We start from the raw sequence: 22,094 nt of genomic DNA on the forward strand, positions 1-22,094 counted from the left end.
AGATTGTTGTGGAGTAGGTTTACATAGGTCAGCACAACATCATGGGCTGAAGGGCCTGTACTGTGCTGTGATATTTATATTCTAAATAGGAGCAGGAGTCAGTCATTTGGCCCTTTAATAAGATCTCAATAACATCATTCCTTGATAATAAAAAAATAAAAAATAAAGAAATATTTTATTACAAAGAAACTTATTACTAATATGTATATAAAATTACAAGAAGCTAAAAGAAAAACAATTATATAAACCAAAATTATGATGGGAAAAAGATTTAAATATTCAAATTCAAGAGGAAATGTGGTCAAAATTGTGTCAAGAGAGTGTTACAAATACAGTTAATGCTATATATCAAATGGTTCAATATAATTACTCCATATAAATTGAAAGGACAATTCCAGATAAGTCTTTTCGATGTAATAAGGAAATAGGGACCTTTTTACATTCAGTATGGTCTTGTGTGAAAGTCGAATAATTTTAGAAAGATTTGAGTGCATTGTTAGGTCAAATTATGAAGATAAAGATACAAAAAGACCCAATAATTCTTTTACTTGGGAATATATATGAAGAAGATATAAAATTGAAATTGGATAAATAGCAAGAAAATTTTTTAAATATAGCCATAGCGACAGCAAAGAAATGTATAGCGGTAACGTGGAAAAATGAGAATTTGGTAAAAATAGACAGATGGCATACTGAAATGCAAAACTGTATACCTTTAGAAAAAAATACTTAGAGTTTAAGGAATTGAATTGAAAACTTTTAAAATTTGGGAACCATATATGGATTTTATAAATAAAAGTCCATCCACATCCTCCACTTTGCCCACCCCTCTCAGTTAGTAATTATAAAAGATAGTCAATTAATATTATTCATGTTAATAATATTATATATGTAGAAGTAAGTGTTCTTTCCTTCTCTTTTTCATCCTCCTTTTTCTTTTTTTAGGGGAGGGGAGGTTAAAATTAAAAATTTATTGTATCATTTTATATGGTTTATTAAATTACTATATTAGTGAATTTATACTTTGTATTGATACAAATGATAAATAAAATTTTAAAAAACATATTTCCGTCCTTTCCTCATACCCTTGGAAGTCTAGAAAATGATCTATTTCTTTCTTGATATATTTCAGTTTACAATTTTCACACTTCTCGTGAAGAACTTACTCTTCTTCCTAGTCTCCATCTCTTTCCATGTAAACTGAGACTTTGATTCTCATTCTAGAAACCCCAGCAAGGAGAAGGATTATCCCTGGATTCTCCCCAGTCTGTTTAACCCTATGGTTTCAATCAGATTTCTTCTTATTCTTCAAACCTCATATCAATACCAACCTAGTTGATCTAAGTTTTCCCTTGTACCTGTCCTACCATCCAAATAATCAATCTGGTGAGCAATCTCTTTGGTAAGTATATTCTTTCTTAAGCAAGGAACTAAAATTGCTCTTGGTATGGTGACACTGAAGCTATATATAATTGTGGCAAAGTGTTCTTACTCCTGTACTGAAATTGACTTGACTTGAAGGCCAACATACATGTCCATCCATATTGACAAATAGTTTTTCAAGTGAAAAATTATTGCATCTGGTATTGTTGGGACTGGCCACCATATAGGTGGGTATTCCTTTCAATGGATGTTCACAATGGGTAGAAAGTGGTTACAACAACTATCTCAGAGATATTCCTATCCCAGAGATGCACCACTTCTATTCAAGATCATTGGATAGCCATCAACAGTTCAAAGTCTGGCTGGTTGTATGGTAGTTTGAGAACTTGGTGCCCCAGTTCAGAACTTTAGACTCCAAGCAGACTTAGGAATAAAGCCAGTTAATTAGACTGTATGTTGGAGGCCTGAGGAAGATCAGGACAATGTTTTCTTTTAAGAGAAATCTTCAATGGGATTGCAAACTGGTGAGAAATCCTTCAGGTTGCTGCGATTAGAGACAGTGTGATAGGTTCTGCAAACATAAAAGAGCAACCAATCAAATAGCACCTGAAACGGAGGATCAGACAAGTCCTGCGCAGATGGAGACAGTAACAGACAAGATCAGCCCCAATACTACAGCTCATACTCATTGTGCTCTTCTAGACCAGTCTGGGATTAGATTTTTTTTTCCTCTCCTTATTGAACTTGGGGCTTTTTGTTTGGAATTGTGTATCTCTTCCCAAGAGACAACGTGAGATCTATGAAATTTGGGAAAATCCTAACTTCATAGGATGGGTTAGTAGATATTATTGCTTTCATTTCAATACATGAAGAAAAGCAAACTTGAAGTCCAAGGAGAATCCTACATTAATAAAGCTTTGTTACGTGTAAGGTCAATACTCTGTCGTCCACTGTCGTTCTTCTGCTCACCATTTTTGTGTCGTGAAGATGCTGCTCTGTTGTGAGTAAGTGCACTCTCTGTTCGTTGATCGGTTGTCGGCCTTCTCTCTGTAGACGATGCGCTCCCATCATAGTCAAGTGAGGTCCCATTGGTCTCCATTCCATTGGGCAGTAGGTAAGGTGTCTCCACAATTCCATCAGTTGGGGGGGGCTCAGGTGGTGGTGGTAGATCTGTCCAAGGCAGAGATAGAGTGAGTCAACAAAAACTGGCTAAGTCAGCATTCCAACTCAGCGATTGTTCTGCTCATGGTTGTGATCCCATTGGAGACTGTGCGTGTAGGAGCACCAAAGAAAGAATCAAAGAGTCAAAAAGAGAGAGAGAGTGCTCATTTGGTCTATTGACGTCCCATCCCATCAGTCATGCAACTCATGAGAATTGCATCTACGATGAGTGGAGATCATGATTGCAGCTGATGGGATTTTATTAGTGATCAACTTGAGTCGCAGCTATCTCAGAGCTCGGGCTTTGTAATTCTTCAGGCCTGCTTTGGGTTCTGAAGTGGGTGCCACTCCCAACACTAGGAAAAGGTGGTGCCTAGTTAACATTACTGGAGTGAGCAGCCTCTGCAAGACTCACAGCTTCCCGTAGGTGGAAAATGAACATTAGTCCAATTGCTTCAGTGATGAAAATGAAGATGAGCACATGATGCTTGTGGTGGTCATGGTGGGGGGGGGGGGGGGGGTGGGATTAATGCAGTGAAGGATACATGCTCACTCCTTCTGGCATAACAGATGATGAACCTTTTTCATGAAAGATTTAACTTTATGGGGGTTAGTGCTGAAGGCACAGAGACTGTGATGCCCATTGACTTCTTCAAATCATCTCTACCCTTTCTTTAAACTATGCTCTTTTATTGGAAACACCTATGTAATCTCCCCATCTAATTTGCTTATGTCTCACAGGAACCTACCCCACTCACCCCACCCCCTCCCCCCACCTCAATCTCATCTATTTTCTAGTGACAAACTCTATATAATTTCTCTCAAAAACTGAAAGTCTCCATTGCAGGCAAAAATCTGGTGAAATTCCTCTGCACCCTCTCCAGTGAAATCACCTCATTCCTTGAGTGTGTTTAACAGAACTTGGACACAGTTCTCCAGTGGTGGCTGAACCAATGTTTTATAAATCTGTACTATTGTCTTATATTCTGTACCTAGGTAGGTACCTTCATTGGTGCTTTTTCTACGCGTGTTGCCAGTTTCTTTGATATTTGGATTTGTACTCTCTATTTTATCTTCTGGCAGTCACAGACCTCTGTCAGTGGTTCTATTGCATTTCCCAGTGCTTCAGAGATATAAACATAGAGACACACAGCAGTGAAACAGGCCAATCGACTCTTCCTACATGAATCCCATTTTTCTTTCACCTCCTGATTCTATTCCCCCCCCACACACTAGGGACATTTACTGTGGCTAATTAAAGTGCAAATCCTTGGGATGTGGGGTGAACTATTAAAGGCATTGATGGGTAGATCCCTGCAGAGTGGAGGAATTATGGGGAGAAGGCGGGAAAGTGCATCTGAGTCAGATCAGTCATGATCTTATTGAATGGCGGAGCAGACAAGATGGGCCAGATAGCCTGCACCTTGTGTTCTTATGAAACTGGAGCACCTGGTAGAAACCCAAGCAGTCACAGAGAGAACAGGCAAATTCCACACAGAAAGTACCTGGAATCAGGGTCTCTGGTACTGTGAGGAGTCAGTGGCTCTATTAGCTACACCACTGCACTAGAAGGAAATGAGAATGTTTCCAACACTGTTGTCCTCTCAAAAGAAATGATGGCAAACAGATAAAGCATAGAAGACTTTTCTATCACAAGCGTGTGAACAGGATGAAAGAGCCAAATATCCCCAAGGATATATGTTATTTGAGGAGGTGGTCTAAGTTACAAGACAAACAGAAAGTCAAAACTCCATTTGAAGGATGTTAGTGAAAGAGATATAAAAAGCCTTCAACGATGATTGAGGAAAGTGGGACAGCTGCTCACAGAACCAAAGATTGTCATTAACTGTGGAGAAGGATTCCCCCATGATAAGGATCAGTGGTTTGAGGAACTCATTTGTAAACATTTATGATAGCAAACCAGCACCACAGATCACCCTACATCGTCAGCCAATAACTCCTTCAGTTAAGCCACTCGTGCCTCCTTTTCAGAATTTGTTTCTGTAGTTACCAGCAATGCAAGGTATGAAATGGTCTCACCAAATGTTGAATGTTGCAGAGCATCATCATGTAGCAGATGAAAGGATATCAACCAGTTGGGCCCACAGAGACCCTCCTAACTTTCAACTGTTAACACTCCTTTCCTTCCCAAATTGACTGAACAGTATCAGTAAGGAAAGCATCACTAATGAAATAAAGGGGATGGAGCAAGCTTGTCTGCTGGGCAAAAGGCAGAGTGTAGTTGTTAATGGAAACCCAGACTAGGCAACAAGTGAGAAGCGATGATCTACAAGGATCAGTACTAGGGCCTCCTGTTCTTCACCACTTACATAATGGAAACATCAAATTAGAAGGAATAAACAATGACTAAAATATTACACAATATTACATTGTAAAATATAAAATGCATTGCACAATTCCATGGCACTGCATTTGGTAAATTCATTTCCATACAATTAAGAGAGGTGAAGCAATTTGCAGGAATAATAAGGAAGCTACATGTGTATGAAAAACGTGTCTGCATGGACCAACTAACAACGACATCCAGAGGATACAGATTGTCAAATGATTAAAAGTAGTGTCACAGATCGGTAAATCTGTTAAAAAAAACTATTTTAAAAGTCAAGGTTTAGTCATTCATATTGGGATATTCTCATATTAGATGAGAAAAGTATGGAATCTTTTGGAAAACTGTATATTTATAGAATCCCATGCTATAAAATGTATTTTTTTTAGGTACCTTAGGTGTGTGCTTAGTAAGGGATTACTTAAGGTGATACATGAGTGGGAAGGGAAGGTTGAGAATCACTGCTCTAAACCCAATTGTTACTGAAAGATTTTGCTTGAGAAAAATTGTCATTGGCCCATTTCCTTTGGCGTTATCAAACCGTGCACATAACGAGTACGGTTAAAACAGTGGTTTTCAAACTTTTCTTTCCACTCACATACAACCTTAAGCAATCCCTTACTAATCAAAGAGCACCTATGGCATAGGGAATACTTAAAATGGAATGTGAGTGGAAAGAAAAAGATTGAGAACCAGTGCTATACTGAGTTGGAGAGGAGATTTATCAGAATGTTGTCTGGATTATATATCATATGAAACAAGGTTGACAGAGCTAAGGCTTTCTCTTGAGAGTGATGAAAGATGAGTGGTGACTTAATATATAAGGGACAGATGGTTGGCGTAACAGTTAGCGCAATGCAGTTACAGCGCCAGTGACCAGGACCAGGGTTCGAATCCTGTGCTGACTGTAAGGAGTTTGGATTTTCTCCCCATGTTTGCGAGGGTTTCCTCCAGGTGCTCCAGTTTCCTCCCACTGTTCAAAATGCACTGGGATTGTAGGTCAATTGGGTGTAATTTTGAGGCATGGGCTTATTAATGTGTTGCATGTCTAATTTTAAAATTTAAATTTAATTAAATGAGGGGCTTAGATAGGTCAGACCTTTTTCCTGGGGTGACAGCAGCAAATACCAGTCGATATCTGTTTAAGGTGAGGGGAGGAAAGTTTAGGGGAGATATAAGAGGTACATCATTTTTACATAGATAGTGGTGGATGTCTGGAGTTCATCACCGGGGGTGGTGGTGGAAGCTGGTACAATGGGGTCCTTCAAAATACTCCGATATGCACATGGATGTAAGAAGAATAGAGGGTCATAGGTGTGAGGTAGGGAAAAATCTATTGTTGTGGAGGTTTATATAGGTCAGCACAACATCATGGGCTGAAGGGCCTGTTCAGTGCTGTAATGTTCTATGCTCTATGAGCAAGGAAAGCAGGACCTTGGTTAGTTGAAGAAGAGTGGGGAACTAGATATCCAGTGACTTGGAGGAAGCATGGGAATCAGATCTCCAGTGAGTGGAAAGGGAGCATGGTAAACAACCATTGGGATTTCTGAATGGTCGGTCGGATTTGTGGATTATTTGAGTTAAATTGGGTTCTTTTGTGGATAATAAATTCAGTTTCCAGTGAATTAGGACTATTTTGCCATTCTAGCATTGGTCATGCGTTCAGGATAAAAAGTTGTTTGGAATGCAGATGGAAAGCAATTGGGCCCTAGTTTGTCCAGAGAGAATACGAGACAGTCATTGGTCAAACCTTGGCTGGAACTCACCTCCCTGAGAGACGTCACGCCGATACTGATTCTGCTTAGCTTTCTTTTTTGCTCGGGCCTTCTGGCTGGGTGGAGTGTTAACGTTGCTGTTCCCCATCACTGGAGTGTGTCTTGTCTTCCCTGGATACCAAGTAAATAGAATAATCAAGGACAGAAATACACTAACTTGAGATTTTCTAGGCTCTAAGGTACAGTTACAATACAAATGTTCTGCAATTACTTTACTTTCAAAAGTGCATGCGAGTGCAATTTCAAATGTCCCCACAGTGTGAAGAATTTTTCCTCTCCCAATGATTTTGATTCTTGCTGGATTATGTTTCGGTGGGCTCAGATCATCTAGATCCTGTTCAAATCTTAAGATATCATAGAACACTACAGCAGCACAGGCTTCTCAGCCCTCTTAGCCTTGTGGTGATGACCTACATATTCCTACCAAAAAGTATTAAACCCTTACTACCTCATAGCGCTCTATTTTTCTTCCATCCATGTGCCTGTCAAAGAGACTCTTAAATGCCCCTGATGTATCAGCCTTCACCACCACACCTGGCAAGACATTCCAGGCACCCACAACTCTCTGAATAAAAAATCTATCCCTGATGTCTCCCCTAAACTTTCCTCCCTTCACTTTGTACAGATGTCCTCTTGTTTTTGCTACTCCCACCTTGGGAAATAGACACTAGTTGTCTACCTTATCTATGCCTCGCAGAATCTTGTGGACTCCATTAAGTCACCTTCTATCCTTTGTTGCTCCAAAGAGAAAAGTCCACACTCTGCTAACCTTGCCTCATAAGACTTATCCTTCCTCATTCTCCACTGTACCACCAATTTTGGAGTCATTGACATATTTATTGGCTTTGCAAACTGCATTGTCATCCAAGTTACTAATGTAGACAATAAACAACTATGGACCCAGCACATCACTGGTCACAGGCCTCTAATCTGAATAACAACCCTCTGTTATTGCTCTCTGACTCCAACCATCAAGCTGATTCTGTATCTAATTAGCTGGATCCCATATCTGGACCAGCCTACCATGTAGGACCTTGTCAAAGATTTGGCTAAAGTCCATGTGGACACTTATCAAGAGCCATCGCGTTTCTTGGTCAACTCTTCAAAAAAACTCGTCAAATGTGTGAGAAGTGATTTCCCATTCACAAAGCCACACTGACTGTCCTCAATCAGTCCTCGTCTTCCAGATGCATGTACATCCTGTCCCTCAGAATCTCCTCCAGTAATGACTGATGTTAAGATCACCAGACTAACAATATGGCTAATGATACAGTATCCCTGCCAGGGCACCTACAATTGCTTTCCTGGTCTCATTTATTATTGCTCACCCTGTCTTTGTACTGGTGCTTTATTCATCTGTGGTTACGTTGAACACCAGTGCGAAAATTTGAACACAACATTGAAATCAGATTTTCTCGATTCCCCAACCAATCAATGTCTCTTAACACAACTAGTATTAAATAAGTTAAAAGGACATCTGCTGTAAAACTCAAGTGCCCATCTGCGAAGCAAAAAGGTGCATAATCACAGACAGAGAATCATACCCCATGGATAAAGGCCCTAGAATCTGCACCAAACGTTATTTATTCATTTACACTATTCCGACTTTTTGTTCCCCCCACAATCCCCTCAAATCTCCCAGGATTCTACCACTGGATATAAGGAGTGACTTACAATAGATAATTAACCTAGCAACCTCCATATTTTTGGGATGTGATTAGAAACCAGAACACCTGGAGGAAGCCCAGGGAAAACATGTAAGTTTGACAGAGATAGCATTGGAGGACAGTATTGAACTCAGGACTCTGGTATTGTGAGCTGGCAATTCTACTTGCTGTGTCACAGCTAATGCCCACCTTTGCTTCCTTTTCCCTGTGTATGAATGAGTGTGGTGCCTCACCTCCACCAGGTCCATTGACGTTCTCACTGCTGTTGGCCATGGTCTGGCTCAGGTTGCGTTTGTGCCCATGCCGATGTGCAGCTGCTGATTCTACGATGACATCTTCATTCCCGTTCATGTTTGAGTGGCTTTGCGATGATGGCGGTGTGGGAGGTCTGGGCAGAGGCACTGGTCCCACTGGGAGTCTCCTGAAAGAGGGCCGCAGAGTTAGCGATAGGGTGGCACAGAGTAGCATTTAGTACAATGCTATTACCACACCAGAGAGCTGGGTTGGAATCCGGCACTGTTTGTAAGAAATTTATATGTCCTCCCCACGTCTGTGTTCTTTTACCCCCCCATCCTTCAAAATATACAGGGGTTGTAGGTTAATTTGGGTATTTGGGGCAGCACAGGCTCATGGGCCATGCTGCATGTCTAAATTTTAAAAATTATGAATACTTGGGAATCTCTCAAACTCCACAATCAAATCCATACTGGCTTCATTGGCAAACGTAGAAGCCACAAAATAACTCCTGTCACTGAGATAGATTCCCACGAGAGTAATGGCAGGAGACAGACAATAGATACCCTTCAGCACTCCTCCCTTCATTTCCTTTTCTCTCCTGCAGATTACTACAGGCTGAGTTTTCACCTGCAATTAGAGTGCGAAACAATTCATTCTGTCCATCATGGCTGTGTCACCCTTGACAACGCTACCCAATTAGTTCCCACCTCTCTGCTCTCTCCTCAGCCACTCCCCCCCACTGTTCCCCCCCCCCCCCCCCATCAAGATTCCTTCTGAAATGTTTGATGCACTAGAAAATGCCTCCAGCTCCCTTTCAGACAGTGCATTCCTATCACAACATTAACAAAAGTTTTCCTGAATCCCCTGTCTGGTTCTGGGGCCAACTATATTCAAACTGCCACCATTGGTTACTGATATTTCTGCCAGTAGTAAAATGTTCCCATTATTTGCTCCATCAAATATCTCATGAGCTTCAACATCCCCGTTACATGTGTATTTCTGTTAACTTTTGTGCAGAATTTGTTCAATTAAAATGATTAGGTTCCATCAGGATTGTATTCAGATTTTCTGGGGAAGAGAGGTGAACGTGAAGCATAACATCTGCATCTATTCTGACAAGTTATTCATCAGCTATTTATTTTTGCAGTGGAAGCACATGGTTTTTTTTGATTGAACCAGCCATTAATGTCCGGTCCATAAAGAATGCTGAGCTCAATAAAAGTGACATGGAGAACCAGGAGAATAAACCTCGATGGGGACAACAGTCTAACAACACAGAAGCAGTTCCTTAGAACTATAGAGTCAAACAGCCCTCATTTTACAGCTTGGAAGTCTATAATGTTTTGCAGATTTCAAGTTGGGACATCACTTCTGGGAATAATGTGCTGTTCTACTGTCAACATTTTAACGTCTTTAAACTATAAGTCTGAAGGAACCAGAAGGACCCAGAAGTAGAACGGGCAATAAATGTGAGATTTACAGCAGCCGTCATAAATATTTTAAAGTTAAAAAATTTGTATCAAGGGATCTCACACTGTCTCTGGGATGAAGCTCCACTACACCATGTCAGAGATCGTTTTTAAACGCGAAACCCAGAAAAAAGTAACATTAACCTGTGAATCTCCGTGAATGGAGATTTCCATTTATCACGCCAGATTCTCTTCTTGCTTGTCTGAATCAGCCTTTGAGCTCAGCTTTCTAGTTGGAGTTCATCTGCACTCAAGTGGAACCATTGGAATGGTTGCTAATTTAATTCATCTTGGTAAAAGAATCAGGGAACATTCATCTGAGGACAACAATGGATTAATGTCGTGTCTCAGATGTAATAAAAATGCTCATGCTCCTCCATGGATGCTGTGTCAACAAGGGATTGCAAGGTCGTAAGAAGTTTAGGGAGAGACTAATAGATTGTTGCCTTGATGGCTGAAAGCACTACCCTCAGTAGTGGTGTTACAAACAGGGGATGTGCAAGAAGCCAGAAGTGATGGAAAACGGAGATATAAATGTGAGGGAAGTAAGAGTATTAAACCAATTATTATTTTCTGTGGTTACCTATCCCTTCCCCAATATTTTCGTTGTTTGTTTCTTTGATGGGTCAGCTTGTAAGTCCAACAACCAGCTCGTCCACATGCTCACCGATGTAAGTGTGGAATCTCAAACTGATGGAGCCTTGGAATATCCTCAGTCGCCCCATGACCTGTGGAGCGCGCCTCTTCCCGAGGTGACGGTGTCAGCGTCGCTGTGGATTGTTGGCCATACGAAGTGGCAGGAGATGATGCCTCTCCTCGAGGTGGTGGAGGGGGCCCTTCCTCCTCGCTGGCACCCTCAACCAAGTAGGTTCTTTCGGGGAGTGGGGGGCACCATTCATCAACACTAGGCCTTCAAAAGCAAAAGCGAACACAGCTTAATCTCAAGGCAAAGGGGGCATATGCTACATTCGTCCGATATCTTCTCACAACCTGAGTGTTTTAGGCCAGAAGCTCTAATCTGGGATAGAAGTAGTCCAGACATTGGTGGAGGTCACTATATCCTTTGGTTTCCTATTGAAGCACAAGATTTAAAAAAAATAGCCAGAGACTGATCAACAGGCCACAGCAGTGTCACGGTGAAACCCACTTCAGCCTATCAGAGCTGGGAGCATCCCTGGGCATGTGCCGAATTGCAATCCATGGAATCTTGGCCCTCGTGTTTCTTTTGCTCCTCCTTGCTTTATTTGCACCACATGGCCTCCCTGACCAAACCTACCAATCTCACATCAATTCAAATTAATTCATCGAGGCATACAAAATGGAACAAGCCTTTGGTGGAATTCACATCAAGCACCCATTTACCCTAATCCTACAGTAATCTCATTTTATACTCCCCAAATTTTACCACCTGCTGACTTGCATTAGATGGAGGCCAGTTATTCTATGGGAGGAAACTGGGAATATGAAGCAATCCCAAGAGATCACAGGGAGAACATGCAACAGACATCACTGCAGACCAGCCAAATGGAGTGAAACTATATCATCTGCAGATGCTGGGGTTGAGTGCAATGCATCAAGGTGCTGGATAAATGGCTCCTGATGCAGGGCTCTGGCCCAAAACATTGGTTTACCTTTTACTTCCCATGGATGTTGAGTTTCTCCAGCAATTTTGTGCATTGCACTGGAGATCAGGCCTGAGCTTGGGACACTGGAGTTGTGACAAAACATGAAAGACCGCAGATACTGTGATTGTAGTAAAATCACACAGAAATGCTGGATTGCCTCAGCCAGTCTTGCTCCATAGGATATATTACCAATATTTCAGGCCTAAGCCCTTTATTAGTGATATTTCAGGCCTGAGCCCTTCCTCAAGAATACCTTGAGGAAGGGATCAGTCCCGAAACATCGGCAATATTTCTTTACCTCCTATGGACTCTGAGACTGACTGAGCTCCTCTGTGTTTTTACTAGAGGTAAAGAACCAAACATTTGCAGGCTTCAGCTCAACACTTGAGTAGATTTACAATGAATTGTGTCATGTACCCATACTCCAGCTCCTCGTCATCATCGTAGGAATCGACATCCACGCTAGGTGGTGGCGGCGGCAGTAAATCTGTCCAGTTCAGAGGTGCAGCCTTCGCTGACTTGGCATTCAGTTTCTGTTTCCCGGTTTTCCCACCTGTGGGAAGGTGAATGGTAATTGGTATATCCATATATAACATAACCATATAACAATTTACAGTACGGAAACAGGCCATATCGGCCCTCTAGTCCACACCGATTTACGTGAAACTCCATTTGTTCCACCTACCCACTCCCTTGCTCATAACCCTCCAACCCCCTCACATCCACGTACTCATCTAACCTCCTCTTAAATGACAGAATTGACCCTGCCGCAACTACCTCTTCCGGAAGATCATTCCACTCAGCCACCACTCTCTGAGTGAAGAAGCATCCTCTTATATTACTCCTAACGTTTTGCCCCCTAACCCTTAACTTATGTTCCCTTGTCCCAATCTCCACTACCCTCAGGGGAAAGAGCCTATTCACATCTACTCTATCTATTCCCTTCATAATTTTAAATACCTTTATCAAATCCCCTCTCAACCTTTCACATTCCAATGAATAAAGTCCCAGTCTACTCAATCTTTCTCCATATTCAAGATACTGCAATCCAGGCAACATTTTCGTAAACCTTCTTTGCACCCTCTCAACCTTATTTATATCCTTCCTATAATTTGGAGACCAGAACTGCACACAATACTCCAAACTTGGCCTCACCAATGCCTTAAACGGTCTCAACGTCACCCCCCCCAGTTCCTATATTCTATGCTTTGATTTATAAAGGCCAGCATACCAAAGCCTTCTTCACTAGCCTATCTACATGGGAATCCACCTTCAAGGAATGCTGCACTGTTATTCCAAGATCCCTCTGTTCCTCTGCATGCCTCAATGCCCTCCCCTTCACTGCATACATCACACACACTTATCTACATTAAACTCCATCTGCCCATTCTCTTTTGGTCATTAATTTGCCAGATTGCTACATACCTTCCCCACTGCACCTTCAGATGGGACACTGTTAGATCTTGACTCCCTGTTCTGCTGGATTTTAGCACCGTGAGACCAACTGATCAATACCCCTAGCCAAAACTATTGATTATCTGATCATATTATTATTGGTGAAAGATAATAACTCAATAACTTATTCATTGCAATAAATCATCAAATTCATCATTTTCAGATATTTCAGTGATACAGTGAGAATTAGTCTAAATCAAAGAAATATTGCTCAGTCAAACTCTCTAACACCTTAGATGGCAGTTAATTCTCTCCCTTTATCCTCCACGGCTGCTGACAAGTTTTGGATGTATCGGCCACTTGCCCCGAGTGGAAACAGATCATTTGACAACATTGAAGGGCTTGTTCACTGGTGGGTGCAGACACTATCCAGTCTCTACAATGGTGTACACGTATGTACACCCACATGGCCACACTAACAAGCAAATGTACGTAGATAATGTGGATGTTTGGTGTTTTGTTTTTAGTGCTCTCTGAAAATTGCTTATTTTCAATCTTGCGATCATTTCAGGACCAAATTGGGCCACTCAGAAATTTAGTCAGGCCTTTCTGGTTGAGAATTAACCTTGCAGATCAGGCAAGAGTTCTGCACCTGTCAGGAGAATATTCCTGAGTAAAGCACCCAGAACATGGCCCAGGAGGTCAGGTTCCATTACTCTAAAGAGTGTTTGCTACCGAGCTTTCCTCAGACAACCATATCTTTATTATATAGTGCTGTCCCTGGGGACCTAGCCTCAATCAGCTCTTACCCTCTCTTCATGTGCCTACTGCCTGCCTTTAACCTACCAACTCCCCTCAGGCGAACAGCAACTATAATAACCTCAATGATTCACCTTCCCCTGCGGCCACGGGAAGTGCCACACTTGCATCCACACCTCCTACCTCACCACCATTTGGAGCCCTAAACAGTCCTTCCAAGTTACACGACACTTCACTTGTGTATCTGCGGGAGTCATCTACTTCATCCAATGCTCTCGTTGTAGCCTTCTATACATCGGAGAAACCAGACGCAGACTGGGAGATCACTTCGCTGAGCACCTTTGCTCAGTCCATATCAGTGACAGGGATTTCCCAGTCGCCAACCATTTCAAATCTACAACCCACTCCTGCACTGACGTGTCTGTCTGTGGCCTCATGTCCTATCATACCAAGACCACCCATAAATTAGGAGGAGCAACACTTAATTTTCCATCTTGGCACTCTCCAGCCAGGTGGCAATTGCATCAACACCTCCAGTTTCTGCTAGCCTACTCCCCACTTTTCCTCTCTTTTCTCCACACATCTGTCTTCTTTCCTCTAGCTCTCAACCCCCTTCCCTCTCCATTCACAGAGCCACCCCCCCACCCACCTTCCCTTATTTTCTGAGCACCCTCCCTCCCTTATCTACCTATTACCTCCTGCCTGTGGAAAGGTACTCCTCCCCCTGCCCTACTCCCCCCCCACCATTTTGTTTGGGTCCCTGCCCACATTTTGCTTATACCTTGATGAAGGGCTCAAGCCTGAAACGTTGGTTATGTATCTTTATCTTTGCTACATAAAGTCTGCTCTTTGACCTGCTGTATTTCCCCAGCATTGTGTTTTTAGATAATCTTGATGACCCTGCCTTGATCTCATGACCACTGATGCTGAGCATTCCTCACCTCACCCCAATCAGGCTTGACTGCCTGCCCCCTCTCCCCAATGACACCCAAGATCCGAGATTCACTGTCCTATAGAAATGAACAACAATAATGGACATGCATACACCTGACAAATAATAATTAAAACATTTCTCCCACCAATTCTACACCCTTCCTTAAAAAACCAAATACTTTTATTCATATTTATATTTTAGCATTTTGGAAAGGCGCTGAAAAAGGATCAAAATGTTGGGTTTGAGATAATTTGGTTCCCAGATTGTAAAGGATAGAAAACAAAATGGAGAAAAGTTAACCATGAACAATGATAGAACAAATGTTATGGGCTGAATGCCCTGGTACATTATAACACTGCCTCATTTGGCCAGGAGGATGTCTTGGCAGCATGCAGTGAATTGTCAGGTGGCTTTGGTCTTGGTTGATGGAAGAAAAGTGGCTTGTTAAAATGAACTATGAAACATGCCAACCAGGATAAACCAGTCTTGATAGAGGGCCCTGACCCAATAGCATTGACTGTCGATTGGTCTCCATCAGTGCCACCTGATCCCATTCATGCTCTTGCTCACCAGGATTCCTGTTTCAGCCCTATTGGCCCATGATCTCCAATAAGATGCTGCAAACCAGGTTGGCTTGGGAAACCACAGGATCCCAAACCCAATATATTTTTTTAATCCCTTTTCTCTTTCAGATCGGTTAAAGTGATAAAATGACGTCAATGTTCAAACATCTCACCAGCATCTTGTCTGCCACGCTCAGGTTGGGAGTACTGTGTGTTAGAAGGTCCGGCCTGGGCACTCCAGTGTCCAGTGATGGGGTCTGCTGTGTACTGATTCTGGGCTCCAAGGGGCACCACAGGAGTGCTCGCATACAGCGTAGTCTGCTGATTTGGGAAAGCCCCATTGAACGTACGCATCTCATCACTGGCAGAGTCAATGGTGCTGTAGATGGGCCCATCGGACATCATTGTACCAAACTTTTCCGTCTGAGCAATGTAGTTGGAAATGCCAGCTTCTGGATTGAGGCACACAAGAGGACATAACAAATGTTACTTGTTAACTGGGGAATGCAGTTAGACGAGTAAAAACTATCAATCTATTCACTTAGTTATACCTCATATAAAGGACTTAACATTCTGACATTTCTGGAGGGACACACACAGCCTGACAAGATAGATTCTAGGCCTATGATTTGAAGCATAAGCCAGAATACATGGCACCATCTAAAGGATAGGTATTGAGCTGTGATGATCCAATGATGTTGAATCTTTGCCAATGGTCATACATCAACCCACGGCCATGACCCCCTGACCACCACCATGGGCAAGAAATGGTAACTGTGGCTAAGAAGGGAAGGGAGGAGAAAAGGAAAGCTATAGTGATAGGGGATTCCATAGTTAGGGGAAATCAATAAGAGGTTCTGTGGAAAGGAATGGGAAATATCAGATGGCACGTTGCCTCCCTGGTGCCAGGAGTCTGAAGTATCTCAGATTGAGTTCGTGGCATTTTCAGAATGGAGAGTGAGCAGCCAATCTCATGGTGCATGATGTTGGAAGGGTGAAGAAGTCCTGCGAGGAGAGTTCAGGGAGTTAGGTGCAAGGTTGAAGGACAGGACCTCCAGGGTTGTGATCTCAGGATTATTATCCATGCTACGTGCCAGTGAGGTTAGAAATAGAAGGATGATGCAGCCTAATGTGGCTAAACACATGGTACTGGAGGGAGGGCTTGAGGTTTCTGGATCATTGGGCTCTCTTCCAGGGAAGGTGGGACCTGTTCCAAAGAGGCAGTTTGCATTTGAACTGGAGAGGGAGTAATATCCTTGCAAGAAAGTTTGCTCCAAAGGGTTTAAACTAGATTTTCATGGGGATGGGAACCAGAGTGCCAGAGCAGAAAGAGGAGTGGAGGAGGTCAATGGGTTGTATGTGGCGGCAATATTTTCAGGTGCATCTATTTCAATGCAAGGAGTATTGTAGGAAAGCCAGATGAACTTAGAGCATGGATTGACACGTGGAATTATGTCATTGTGGTCATTAGTGAAATGGTTGCAGGAGGGACCTGACTGGCAACTCAATGTTCTGGACATCCGTTGCTTCAGAGGCGATAGAATGGGGGTGGGGGGGCGGGTGTGGAGATGAAAGGGGAAGGTGTGACATTGCTCGTCATGGAAAATATCACAGCTGTGCTCAGGCAGGACAATCCAGAGGGCTCGTCTACTGAGGTTGTATGGTGGAGCTCAGGAATGGGAAAGGTAAGACCACACCTAAGAGTCAGCGAGAATTGAGGAGTAAATCTGTAGAGAGATAGCAGACAGCTACATGAAACATAAGGATGTGATAGTAGGAGATTTTAACTTTGCACATATTGACTGGGACTCCCATACTATAAAAGTGCTGGATGGCTTGGAGTTTGTCAAATAGGTTTAGGAAAGTTTTCTTAATTAATAGTACCAATTAGAGGGAGTACAATACTGGATCTCCTATTAGGGAATGAAACGGACAGGTAACAGATGTATGTGCAGAGGAATATTTTGGGTCCAATGATTGTAATGCCATTAGTTTGAAGTTAATTATAGAGAAGGATAGGTCTGGGCCTTGAGTTGAGATTCTAAATTGGAGAAAGCCCAACTTTGTGGAAATAAAGGTAGAAGGTAAAGATTCCATTATTGTCACATAATACTACATTTAGAATGTAACATACATGAAACTCTGTAACATTTGTCTTCCATACGGTAGGCAAAGAATCGCTACTCTGTCCAGCGCCCCTCATAATGAGAAAGGATCTGGAATGCATGCATTGGGATGTTGTTTTTGGGCAAGGATGTGTGAGGTAAGTGGAAGCCCGTCAAAGGTGACATTTTGAGAGTATAGGGCTTTATGTTTCTGTCAGGGTTAAAGGAATAGTTAGCAGGCATAGGAAACCTTGGATATTGGAGATCTAATTCGGAAGAAGAGAGGTGTACAGCAGGTATAGGCAAGGGAGCAAACAAGGTATTTCAGGAGCAACAAAAACCTTGAGAGAAATCAGGAAGGCTAAAAGAAGACATGAAGTTACTTTGGCAGACTGTGGAGGAAAATCCTAAGGGGTCTAAGGGTAAGCGGCAAAATTGGTCCCCTTGAAGATCAGAGTGGTTGGCTATGTATGGAGCCAAAAGAGAAGGAGAAAACCTAAATTTTTTTTTTATTAGTATTCTCTCAGGAAACTTGTCCTGAGTTGAGGGAAGTAAAGAAAACAAGCAGTGAGTTCATGGAACCTATACAGATTAAAGAGGGGGAAGAGATGTTTGCTGTCTTAAAGAAAATGAGGGTGGATAAATCTCCAGGACCTGACAAGATATTCCCATGGACCTTGAGGGAGGCTAGTGTACAAATTGCAGGGGCTCTGGCAAAAATAGTCATGGGTGTGGTGCCGGAGGATTGGAGGGGAGCTCACATTGTTCCATTGTTAAGAAAAGGCTCCAAAAGTAACCTTGGAAATCGTAGGCGGGTGAGTCTGATGTCAGTAGTAGGTAAATTATTGGAAGATTGGATATACAAGTATTTGAATAGCCATGGACTGATTAGGGATAGTCAACATGGCTTTGTGCATGATAGGTTGTGTTTACTTATCTGACAGAATTTTTTGAGAGGTTACCAGAAAAGTTGACAAAGGAAAGGCTGTGGATGTACTTACATGGACTTTATTAAGACCTTTGACAAGGTCCCACATGAGAGGTTAGTCAGGAAGGTTCAGGTTCTCAGTTTTCATGGTGAATTAGTGAACTGGATTCAACAACCATTGGACAGGAGAAGCCAGAACAGAGTAGTGGTGGATGATTGCTTCTCAGACTGGAGGCCTGTGACTAGTGGTGTGTCTCAAGGATCGGTGCTGGGACCATTGTTGTTTGTCATCTATTTCAATGATCTGGATGATAATGTGGCAAATTGGATCAGCAAATTTGCGAATGACACTAAGATTGGAGGAGTTGTGGACAGTGAAGGTCTTTAAAGCTTGCAGAGGAATCTGAACCATCTAGAAAAATGAGCTGAAAAATGGCAGATGAAATTTAATGCAGAAAGTGTGAGGTGTTGCATTTTGGAAGGACAAACCACCAGGAAAGGACATACATGGTAAATGGTCGGGCACTAAAGAGTGCAGTAGAACAGAGGAACCTGGGAATACAGATACAGAATTCCCTGAAAGTGATGTTACAGGTGGATAAGGATGGAAAGAGAACTTTTAGCATCTTGGCCTTCATAAATCAAATAGGAGTTGAGATGTTAGGATAAAGTTATACAAGACATTGGTGAGACCAAATTTGGTGTATTCTGTGCAGTTTTGGTCACCTAACTACAGGAAAGAAATCAATAAGATAGAGTGTAGAGAAGATTTACTTGGATGTTGCCCAAACTTCAGGAACTGAGTTACATGAAAAAATTAAAAGGATAGGACTTTATTCCCTGGAGTGTAGAAGAAAAAGTGGAGATTTGATAGAGGTATTTAAAAGTATGATGGGGTAGACTGAGTAAACGTAGATAGGCTTTTTCCACTTAGGGTAGGTGAGATACAAACCAGAGGACATGGGTTAAGGGTGAATGGGGAAAAGTTTAGGGGGAACATAAGGGGAAACTTCACACAGAGAGGGGTGGGAGTGTGGAACAAAGTGCTGGTTTAAGTGATGAATACAGGCTCAATTTTAACATTTAAAAGGAATTTGGACAGATACATGGATTGGAGAAGGATGGAGGGCTATGGACTGGATGCAGGTCTGTGAGACTAGACAAAAAATAGTTTGGCACAGACTAGAAGGACCGAAGAGGCCTGTTTCTGTGCTGTAATGTTCTATGGAACTAACCAAGAATTATTACTGACTCCTTACTCTCCCACTCTAATCAAAGAACAGGGTGGAATGTTGGCGTAGCAGCTAGCACAACGCCTTTAAAGTGCCAGTGATTGGAACTGGAGTTCAAATCCCGTACTGTCTGTAAGGAGTTTGTACATTCTCTCCCTGTCTGCATGGGTTTCCCCGGTGGCTCTGGTTTCCTCCCATCATTCAAAATGTACCCAGGCTGTAAGTTAATTGGGTGTAAATTAGGTAGTATGGACTCTTGGGCCAAAATGGCCTGTTACAGTGCTGTATGCTGTTTTTAAAAAAAAACGGTAAGTTTGTGTCTGGCCGAATGGTCTAGCATCAAGCTTGCTTCAACATGCTCTTCCCATCCCTGTTCTTTGTCAAGATGAACTGAGGCTTGCATCCCTGGTATTCTATTGGCTCTGGACATTTGAGTAGAACTCTTGAGCTCAGACTATTGGGGTGAAGAAGGCTTTATGGGAGTATCACAACCACAAATGAAGATTCATCCAAGCTGACTTCCCACAGTTTTCTTTTTGCAGCACATTAAACATCTTAGAGCACTTGCTTGAAAACCCAAGCAGATTCTGCCTAACACTATTCTCTTAGTTCCTACCTCCAGAAAAAAAAATCTTTCTGCACTCAGCTCTACCTGTATGGAAAAACCTTACTAGACAACATTTACTCGCTTAAGACATTCTGACATGCTGCTTCAAGGAGAAACAATAAAGAAATATGACATTATATAAACATAGGCCCTTGCATCTTTGGTGGGATCAATGGTGAATTAGTTTTGGTCCCAGAGAATGCATTGAACATGTAGGCAAAGAATATGGAAAAGCAGGTTCTTCAATAGCAACATAAAGGAGTCCTTGCTGGTTATTTTAATTCTCAATTCCGAAAAAATACTAGAGAGAAAACCAATGAAACATCTGAGAAATGGAACGAGGATATTAGTTCCCATCTTCCTGTCTTATGTATTATTCCGGTCAGTTTTCCCTTAATTCTCAATAACTAAGGTACTTTGAAGTCAGAATCATCCAGTGCTGCCATGATACTCGGGTTGTCAGACTCTCAGGAATTCACCTCTTTCATCCATATTTAGATGGTGGCATTAATAAAATCTGAACTAAATGGTACTCCAGACTCCAAGCTGACCATTGGTCGCTGTGAAGAGCACTGATACCGTCCATCGCTTTGTTGTTGTTTGATGTGGACACTGGAAAGTTTTACACTTTGATCGATGCAGGCATCCTGACAACTGTAGAGACATGCGATTTATCAAATCCTCTTTATCATCAGGGAACAGAACATTTTGGTCTTCCACATTCGGCGCTCCCTTAGGCTCAGTTTGGTGATATTCATGCATCCGCCTACTCCTGATACATGTTTCATTGTTCAGCATTATGTGACCCAATGAAGCAGAGTTTGACTCCAGTCCATTCGCTGAAACATCACCAAGCACCAGCGTCTCTGCTTTCAGTGCAAATACTGTCTGTTGTATCATCGCAAGTTTTTTTTAGGAATTCCTAATTTTTCCTGAAGTTCTCAGCTACACTTTCCTCAGAAAAATGGTTAGTCTCGGGAATTAGTGAAGTGACAAATATACATTTTGAGGTGTTAATATTTCTGAGGTTAATAGAACATACCACCTCAGGGATGCACACAACGAAATGAAGGGTGTCCTCATTGTTAAGACAGGACTTTGCATCCACCACATCTGCATAGTGGTCATTATCCTGTCAGGGACAGATAGACCTGTATTCAGTCTATTTCTGGGGACGAGTCCATATAGGTTTCTTTCTGGCCCAGATGCTGTCCTTTGGAACTCGTTTGATCAGTTCGGGGGCTACTGATAAACTTTGAAGTCTCCTGCCCATGGCATGGATCGAACTAATTGAGTGTTCAAGGGCAAGCTGTAGGTGGTTATTATCATTACATTTTCTTCCTCATTGATATCCTGAGGCCTTGGGTTTAATTTTTAATATTTTGAGATGTAGCATGTAGCTCTTCCAGCCCACGAGCCGTGCTGCCCAAATACACCAATTAACCTACAAACCCTGTACTGCTTGATGAAGTAACCTTTGCCTGTAGTTGCACTCATTGTTGGGAACCATACCCATAAACTGAAAAGCTGTGATCAGTAAAACCTACAATTGGGATCACTTGTACACCGATAAAAAGTTGGCCATTGCTTATGGTGACACTGTGTTGAGAACCTACATGCACATTGACAGTTGCCTTGTCTGCTTCTGAGGGTACCCTGCAGAAACCTGTCACCTCACTCACCATTGTAGAACCGTTCGGTAGTTTCATGTTTTGCTATGCAAGAGCCGGCTGAACTTTCCTTTCCATTGCTGTTCCGCATCAGGTTGGAAGCTGGCCAAGAGTCCGCCAGCCAGGGGTAGCTGGTGACATTTGCGTTGAGGATTCCTGGTCTGGGAGGATATTTCAGCAGGTGAATACCAAAGCTTGGTGTTACAATTCAAAAGCTATAGCTAGGAGATTCCGCTT

General features: G+C 42.3%; 1 protein-coding gene across 9 annotated transcripts in view; it reads right to left on the reverse strand.

Annotated features, from left to right (window-relative positions):
* The window catches only part of robo3 (roundabout, axon guidance receptor, homolog 3 (Drosophila)), a 361,322-nt gene that overhangs the window by 23,447 nt on the left and 315,781 nt on the right, over nucleotides 1-22,094 (reverse strand). For 6 of the 9 annotated variants that reach the window (XM_069894503.1, XM_069894505.1, XM_069894506.1 and 3 more), the window contains exons 20-26: nucleotides 21,870-22,018; nucleotides 15,489-15,767; nucleotides 12,082-12,217; nucleotides 10,707-10,949; nucleotides 8,567-8,754; nucleotides 6,658-6,777; nucleotides 2,353-2,553 (exon numbers count right to left, since the gene is read on the reverse strand). In XM_069894503.1, the coding sequence (XP_069750604.1) occupies nucleotides 2,353-2,553; nucleotides 6,658-6,777; nucleotides 8,567-8,754; nucleotides 10,707-10,949; nucleotides 12,082-12,217; nucleotides 15,489-15,767; nucleotides 21,870-22,018 (1,316 nt within the window). The remainder of the gene's footprint in view (nucleotides 1-2,352; nucleotides 2,554-6,657; nucleotides 6,778-8,566; nucleotides 8,755-10,706; nucleotides 10,950-12,081; nucleotides 12,218-15,488; nucleotides 15,768-21,869; nucleotides 22,019-22,094) is intronic. The other 3 variants (XM_069894501.1, XM_069894508.1, XM_069894507.1) reach the window with 3 other exon arrangements.

The sequence above is a fragment of the Narcine bancroftii genome, chromosome 8 (genome assembly GCF_036971445.1).
Source record: "Narcine bancroftii isolate sNarBan1 chromosome 8, sNarBan1.hap1, whole genome shotgun sequence".
In the NCBI taxonomy this organism is placed as follows: domain Eukaryota; kingdom Metazoa; phylum Chordata; class Chondrichthyes; order Torpediniformes; family Narcinidae; genus Narcine; species Narcine bancroftii.